The following is an 8,635-nucleotide window of genomic DNA, read 5'->3' on the forward strand; positions in this document are numbered from 1 at the left end:
ATTGACTCTGTGGGAGTTGAATCAACACTCCAATTTTTGCTGTGTACCGGTTCTGTGCAGCTGTATTTGTATTTCCTGGTTTATACCCTGCAGGGGATGCTGATGATTCATCTCATCCTCATTCTGGATGAATCTATTTTCATTAACTTCCGATTGTTCTTCTAAACAGGGTTTAAACTGAAGCACCAGGAAAATGCCATTCTCCTGTCTCGCTTCCAACTCATCTGCCTCCGGATTCACACTGAGCTCCAGCTGCTCCTCTTTAATCTCTGGAGGTTCTGCTTCTTCCAGACTAGGGCTTGGTTGGCTTGGTTCCTGGTTCCATAGCAGCTGGACAGCAGACACTTCCACTTTGTGGAGGACTTGTTGCCGAGTTTCTAAAGAAACAAACAAAACATGAGTTTTATAAAATTATCAGATATCATGAAGTTTAAGACGCAGTAAAGGTTTGAAGTAAAGATTTGATTATTAGATGGACTGTTTTTGTTCAAACAAAAAGATGTTTTAGAGGTTTTAGGAAGATTTGCTGCAATCTACCACCAAGTCAGATTGTGTTTAAATCTGTCCAGGGTCTCTAGCATCTTCTGAGGGCAGAAAAAAGCAAACTTTGTCTCTTCAATCTGCTACTTCCTGGGACAGGGTGCAGACCAGTTTAGTCCATTAGGAACCAAAGTGTGATTATTTTTATATTTTTAAACAGACACAAGCAGGTCTGATCCATAGTTGGGTTCTGGTCTCAGGGAGGAAATATTTAAAGAAAAAAATGCAAAAAGAGCAACATCTGGTCGAGCCCAACGTATAGACACACTGCAAAATAAGAATCCTTGTTCCAAGAAAAAAAAATACTTACTTTACATCTTGCAAGAAAAATTATATACCAAAAAAGTTTTTCAATGGCAAAAAACTTTCATGTTTCAGAAAAACATGTCTTAGTAATATTTTTTTCTTAAAATATTTTTCTTGGTAAGACCATTATTCTTACCCCAATGGAAGATTTTCTTCGTGCTTATTTGAATAAACTTGCCAATGGGGTAAACATTTATGACTTATTAGGAGCCTGTTTTTGCAGTGTACATACACATTTCCACCACTGTACAATAGGGGTGTGCCAAAATATCGATATTGCGATATATCGCGATNATCCATCGACTTCAACTGGTTCAAAACGCTGCAGCTCGGATCATCTCTAGAACCCCACTCCACCACCACATCACTCCTGTTCTACAGCACCTGCACTGGCTCGCCGTGTCACGCATCAACTTCAAAATCCTTCTGCACAGCTTCAAGGCCATCCACAACCTCTCCCCTCCATACCTGTCTGGACTAATCAACATCCCCACACCGTCCCGCTCCCTGCGGTCCTCATCGTCCCTTCACCTGTCTGTTCCCCTGCCTCACCTCTGCACCATGGGTGGCAGAGCCTTCAGCTGCTCCGCCCCCAGACTCTGGAACTCTCTTCCCCCTGATCTCAGAAACCTGGACTCTCTAACGACCTTCAAATCACAACTCAAAACTTTCCTGTTCAGACAAGCTTATTTATAGCATCTTCTGTTTTCTGTTTAACACTTTAACACTTTGGTTTTAACTTATTGTTTTACTTGTGTGTTCTTACCTTTTTTTTGTAAAGTGACCTTGAGAGCCTGAAAGGCGCTTTTAAATTAAATGTATTATTATTATTATTATTAAATGTACAAAGAGTCGGTAAAATTGTAAAAAAACTGAAAAATGTCCAAATGTGTTTGATTTCAACGACACCGGTGAGATCCATGGTGATCTCTGATGTTTAAAGGTCATGACAGACCATCAGTGACTTCAGTTCACTCCTCTAGGGAAGCATTAGAGTTTAGTTTAATCCAGTCTAAGAGAAATCTGAACTGGTGGTTTTAACAGCAGAAATGTAACAAACAGACGTCTTCAGTCCAAAAGTTTAGACAAATTCTCATTAAAAACATGGATTTATTTTAACAATAACAGCTTGGAATATTTTATCATTAATTTAAATGGAAAAATGTTTAAATCAGGTTTTATGTGATTCCATTTATGTCTTTATNTACATGTTCTGAAATTTCTGTGGGATCAGTACTAACACAATTATTAATTTCAATTTGGAAATAGTATTTCTTTTGTAGTTTCTTTTTTGTAATGCAAAAAAATAGTTTCTGTTTTTTTCTCCATTTTCAAGCCACTTTGCTCCACATCAGTCGCCCGCAGGTCTCTTCTAAAAATAGCGCAACTCACTTGTGAGCTGCTCGAAAATTTTGTTTTTCGGGACCTCTCGGTGCCCCGAGAGTTCCCGCAGCGTCAAAGCGCTTTAGAAATTGCAGGTCATACGGAATCGCGCACCTCCTCCCCTTTCCTCATTGCTTCATCTGCAGACGCACGTTTGCAGCTTGGAGCCTGAAGTCTCGTGAGCGCGAGCGCCGTGACAGAAACTTGAATTTATGTTGTGGTGTTTTCAAGCGGAAAAAGGTCCAGATGCTTATTTGTTAGAATGCTTTTTCTTTTAACCGCAGAACAGGCTTCTCCCTCTTCTGTGTCGAGCTGCGCTGCACGCGCCCCAGACAGAACTGTGACGTCACCCACAGGCTCCCTTTTAGTGAATGAAATAAAAAAAAATACTTGTTCTCGTTCATTGTCGTGTTTTTAATGACGTATCGCGTGAGTTGGTTTGTGCTTTATCGCAAAATTATATTTTAATGGAAACAGTGTCATTTAGAAACTTTTTTTTTTTTAATTCCTAGAATTTCCATAAAGTTTTGCGCAAATGTGTAATGGAAGTGTCACGACCGGCTCGAATAAAAGTCATGACAAACAAGAGGGAGACTGGGAAAGAATTAACCAAAGGTTTAATTGAACATAAATCTAATCCAACTCAAGAAAAAAAACTAGATGGGCTGGGATGGCTGCAGCCCCGTCTGCCAGGTGGGAGAGAGAGACGCCATGACTCCCAGCAGCTTTTATGCCCTCTGTGGGATTGGCCAGATCCGCCCAGAGGGTGGAGACTCCAACTCAACCAGGACCTGCAAACAAATAGGGGAAAACACACAAAAACACACAGGCCTGGAAGAGGAGAAGGCCGGGGTCGTAACACCCCCCACTATAAAAGAAAGAACCCATAAGGTTCTTGAAAAAAAAAATAACACTCAGACCAAATTATGAAGAATATCAATATCAAAGGAAAAAACAAAGTCTGCAAACCAGTCCAGTGTTCAACAACCCACCCACAAGGTCACCTATACTAACTTCAACCACCTCAATCCTCAGCAACTTGGATCCATAGAAGCACTTTTAAGAGGAAACGAAGCAGAAAAAGTGAAGGGACACTAAAACGCAAAGGGGAAAAAAAATTTATTAATTAACAAAGGGGTGAGCGGGACAATGCATCTGCCACAACATTTGAGGAGCCCTTAATATAACGAATGTCTAACCAGTATGTTTGGAGTGCTATCGACCAACGAATAAGTCGCTGGTTAGGACACTGGAACGAGTTAAGAAATGTCAAAGGGTTGTGATCGGTATAAACCACCACTGGCACAACTCCAGAACCCAAGTAGACATCAAAATGTTTCAGTGCCCACAATAATGCAAGTGCCTCCTTCTCTCGGGTAACAGACTGGGTTTGGAGGTAGAAACACTGACACTGGGAGGTGGGTGGGGACGAGTGATCGGAGCTCCGCCTCCAAACGCTCTCTAAAGCCCTGGAACAGCGTGTTCCCTCCGGTCAGAACGATGTTCTGGTACAAATGAGGCTGCATCTCTTCTGGAAGTGACTGGACCGAGTCGACAATGGCCTCTGGGATCCCCATCTCCTGGATACCGATGTCTGACGGGTGGAAAAGCGTCTCGGGAACAGCAAAACGCTCGTTGACCAACCTCAGGATCTGCTCGCCTGTCTTGTACTTCCCACTGAAGACCATCTCCTCACGCGGCTTGCAAAAGCCTTTTTTGATGGAGCTGAAGTCTGGAAGAACATAGTCTCTCATCAGATCGTTGTCTTCACCTCTCAGTTGCGCAATCTCCATGTCTTTGTAAAACTGCTGCGAGACGTAGCAGACGTCCTCCTTCGCCTGGTTGATCACATGAGTTTCATCCATCACATGCAGCTGGCGATACGAGATGATCTCCTTTAAGTGATTGGTCAGCAGCTTTCCTCCAACATTGATTCTGCGGATGCCATGATTCAGTTTCTTGCTGCGGCAGTAGGGGGCGATGTGGGTGAAGGAGAACCCAGAGTCCACCACCAGGCAGCAGAGCTCAGAAGGTTTGGAGTGGAAGCAGTGATGAGCGCTGAGTGAGCCGGCGTTGATTCGAAGAGCGGACTGAAACTGGTATTCTTCAAAAAGGATCTCATTCATGGACTCCTGTATGGAGGTGAAGTTGAAGTATGGCTCCGTGATGATGATGCTGGTGTCTGCAAACTCCACCTTAAACATCTCTTTTCCAAAAAGGTGATCCCACACCTTCCTCTGAACATCCCAGTTGACCAGGTAACCCTTCTGGTAGGGGAGGATGTAAAAAAGACCCGACGGATCTTTGATCTCATCCAGTTGATTCGCTGTGAAGGTTTTTAGCCGAGAATTCTTTGAGCGAAACTGACAGTTGGGAATGACGCTGACTTTCTCCAGGCTGTAACCGATCTTCGCCGTATACGCGCCATTATCCAAAACTAAGGTAGCTATTTTGCAAACCAAAATAACAAACTTTAAATAACAAATGTTTTTTTTAAGTGGTAAACACACAAAGATCACATTTTAAACAGCCGTAGCAAAATTCGCCACCATTCAGATGTTCTTTCTAGCCAATCACATTCAGAGTTTATCAACCTTCCTTGACTCACAGCTGAATCCAATAGAACCANCAGCAAGATGTCCAACTTAGCCAAACACTCAGAGTTTATCAACCTTCCGTGACTCACAGCTGAATCCAATAGAACCAATCCATCTTCCATTTCTAGTGGCACTGACTGAGGGACAAAAACCTCAGACACTCTCCCCATCAAACAAGCAGGTCGAGCCGCCATGGGAGATATGTCACCATCAACATTGGAGGAGCGGCTGTAATATGGCTTCAATAAGTTCACATGGCAAAGCTGTGATTTTCTTCTGCGATCTGGCGTAGCAATTATATAATTGTGTTCTGATAATTGCTTCACTACTGTATGTGGACCAGTGAAGCGGGCCTGAAACGGAGAAGAAACAATAGGCATCAGAGCCAACACTTGGTCTCCAGCGCAAAAAACTCTATTCTCAGCGCGTCGATCAAACCGGTGTTTCATCTTTTGTTGAGCAGACAAGAGTTTCTGTTTGGCCATAACCACAGCAGAATATAATCTGTGTCGAAACCCATTTACATAATCAATGAGATTTCATGGTGGATCTGCATCTTTCCACTGGTCCTGCAACAAATGCAGCGGACCACGCACCGAGTGACCAAACACCAAATCATTGGGGCTAAAACCCGTACTCTCCTGAGTCACTTCACGAGCTGACAACATCAGCCAAGGCAATCCCTCCTCCCAATCCTCCCCCAACTCAACACAATAAGCACGCAGCAAAGACTTTAATGTCTGATGGAAACGTTCTAACGCACCCTGACTCTGCGCATGATAGGCAGACGCCTTATTGTGTTTAACACGGAGTTGTTTCAGGACTTGAGAAAAGAGATGTGAAGAGAAATTTGAGCCCTGATCTGACTGTATTACTTTGGGTATACCAAAGATAGAGATGAACTGTGAAAGAGCACGTACCACAGACCTGGCAGTGATCGTACGCAATGGGTAAGCAGCTGGATACCTAGTTGTTTGACACATAACAGTGAGCAAATACATGGCACCAGACTTTGAACGAGGAAGTGGACCTACACTATCTATTATGAGATGTTCAAACGGGTGCCCCACTGCAGGTATGGGAAACAGGGGGGCTGGAGGTATTGGATGATTGGGTTTACCGGTCAACTGACAGGTATGACAGGTCTTGATGTAGTCAGCCACATCCTTTTTCAACCGAGGCCAAAAAAAATGGCGCAACACCCGCTCATAAGTTTTTCTAACCCCCCAGTGTCCTGAATCCTCATGGGCCAGCTTCAACACAGATAGCCGGAACTTCTGTGGCACCACGACCTGAAACACTGGGTCACCCAAAAAATCATTCCCATGTGGCACCCACTTCCTCACCAGAACAGAGCCATGTACCAAATATCCCTGGGAGTGGCTGGCCTCCTCCTCCTCAGGAAATGCCACGTCAAACAAAGGTGTCAAAGAAGGATCGTCTTGTTGTTCTGCAATAAGATCCTCCCGAGAAACAACTAAAGGCAGATCAGACAAAGAAAAAGCACTCAACTCAGCTGAGTGAACTGCATGGGTGACAGAATGGGTGGAACGCTCAACAGAATTGCGCGCCATAGCACGAGTCACAGCACAAACCTTGAACACCTCAGGAAATGCTTGTTCATTGTCATCAGGCTGCTGTGACACCACAGGGACAGGTGAAACTACAGGGACGGGTGGAGGAGTGTTTTCTGGCCACACCCGCTCACCTGCCACGCCATTCCCCAATATGAGGTCAATGCCCTCAATTGGCAAGGCTGGACGCACGCCCACTATCAAATCACCATTAAACAGCTCCGATTGTAACGTTATTTTATGCAGCGGAACCTGGACCACCTGCAGACTCATCCCCAAGACAGGAATGGCTCCCCCTGTAGCAGTCTGTTCAGAGAAAGGTAAAACAGACATCTGAATGAACGAATCATAAGCAGCAGTGTCCCGCAGGATCCGAACAGGAACTTTGGTGTCACTGCCCACAAGAGACACAAATCCCTCAGACACGAAAGGCAAAAACGACCGTAGTTCATCGGGGATCCCTTTGGATGACTCGATCAGCCCCTCCGTCATCACAGCAGGAGATTTTGACACGGCTGTACACGCCCCCCTCGGCTGCGCAGCACCTGAGGACTGCCTGTTCTTATTCTTCAGCGCGTAGCAATCTGACTTCCAATGACCACGTTTGTGGCAAAAATTACAGATCCGATCACTCACCCGACGGCTGGAATCATCAAACCGAGTGTTCATACCTGCAGCGACCGCCTCAGCTGGATCAGGGCGGGCACGCCCCTTATCGAAGCTGCGCTTACGCAAGAGCACGAACTCGTCCGCGAGAGAAGCCGCTTCACTGACAGATGTCACCTTCAAAGTGGTAATATGCGCCGCGATGGCTCCCGGAACCACGTTCTTAAATTGCTCCAGAACTACAAGCTCACGCAGTTTATCCAGCGTGTCCACTTTGAGAGCGGAACACCAGCGCGTAAAATGAACAGACAACTCACGCGCAAACTCCAAGTAAGTCTGGTTGTCCGCCTTCTGCCATGATCGAAATCGCTGGCGATACGCCTCCGGGACCAACTCATACGCCTTCAGAACCGCGGCTTTCACAGCCTCATAATTCTGACAATCCACGTCAGACAAAGAGTTATACGCTTCCTGGGCCTTCCCAGTGAAAACACTCTGAAGCATTAAAACACGCGCAGAGTCGGGCCACTTCCAAGTGTCAGCTACGCGCTCAAACATAGAAAAAAACACTTCCGGCTCCCTCTCATTAAACTTGGGCAACAAACGTAAATTACCAACAACATCAAAGGATTCCCTCTGAGCAGGAAAGGACCCCAAATCACCCAGCTCTAACCCAGAGTCCAGCATAGAAAGCCGTCCACTCCGAATGAGCTCCAATTTGGACTGCTGCAAAGTCAATTTCTCCCTTTCCACCTCGCAGCGCAGCCTCTCCACAGATAACGCCTTCTCCTGTTTCATTCTATCAAACTCCAGCTGCAGGAGGAGCAACTCCTTCTGTTGCTCAAAAGTGAGACTCGACCTACCAGGAGAAGAAGGGGAAACCAGCTCCCGGGTGCCACCATCCCCACTAGGCAAAACACCCTCCTCAATCAAGTTATCTGTTAATATAACCCTAATGTTGTCCTTCAACCGCTTATCAGGAATGGACATACCATAATGTTCAGCTATTCTCAATAACTGATCCTTAGTACATCCCTCCAAAAACTCCACAGAAGGAGAATCCAAAAAAGACGCAATGTCCGCCATCACAAACAAAAAGAAAAGGGCTCTCCCACAAAACTGGTGTCCAGACAACCAAAAGACCACACAGTCCCCCTAACCATAACCTGCCTCAACCAAAGCTTACCTGCAGCTAACTCACCCCTAGTCTTCACGCAGCAGTTCGACGGGTTCTTATCCACCAGATACCAGAGGAGCAGCAGGGCAACCCAAAAAGGGCGACCCCCGGAATCCCTAGCGTGCTCCCAAGCAAAGCTCTAATCAAACTAACTGCGGCACTAACACACACCCAGTGAAGGCTAAAGAGCCAGCACTGCTATGCCTAGCAGGGGAAAGGCAATCAGGAGAGTGGGAACACCTGGACACCAAACCAACCAACTATACCAAACAAAACCAAATACAAAGCCAAACCACAGTCTCCCCCTCCAAAAAAAAATGCTAGCGAGCAGCTAAGCGCCAACCAAGGCACATAGAAAACAAAAAAAACTACCCTACATACCAAAAAAAAAGACGAGCCCCCAAGTTGTCACGACCGGCTTGAATAAAAGTCATGACAAACAAGAGGGAGAC

General features: G+C 45.5%; 1 protein-coding gene across 1 annotated transcript; it reads right to left on the reverse strand.

The window, feature by feature from the left end:
• Positions 1-2,829: 2,829 nt before the first annotated feature.
• Positions 2,830-7,865, reverse strand: LOC112140660 (the record flags this gene model as incomplete). Its single annotated transcript, XM_024263667.2, has 6 exons — positions 2,830-4,751; positions 6,191-6,303; positions 6,535-6,988; positions 7,037-7,278; positions 7,324-7,441; positions 7,760-7,865. Coding segments are annotated over 6 exons (2,227 nt in total), but the record flags the coding sequence as incomplete, so codon positions are not given.
• Positions 7,866-8,635: the final 770 nt, after the last annotated feature.

This window comes from Oryzias melastigma, unplaced genomic scaffold (genome assembly GCF_002922805.2).
Source record: "Oryzias melastigma strain HK-1 unplaced genomic scaffold, ASM292280v2 sc00783, whole genome shotgun sequence".
In the NCBI taxonomy this organism is placed as follows: domain Eukaryota; kingdom Metazoa; phylum Chordata; class Actinopteri; order Beloniformes; family Adrianichthyidae; genus Oryzias; species Oryzias melastigma.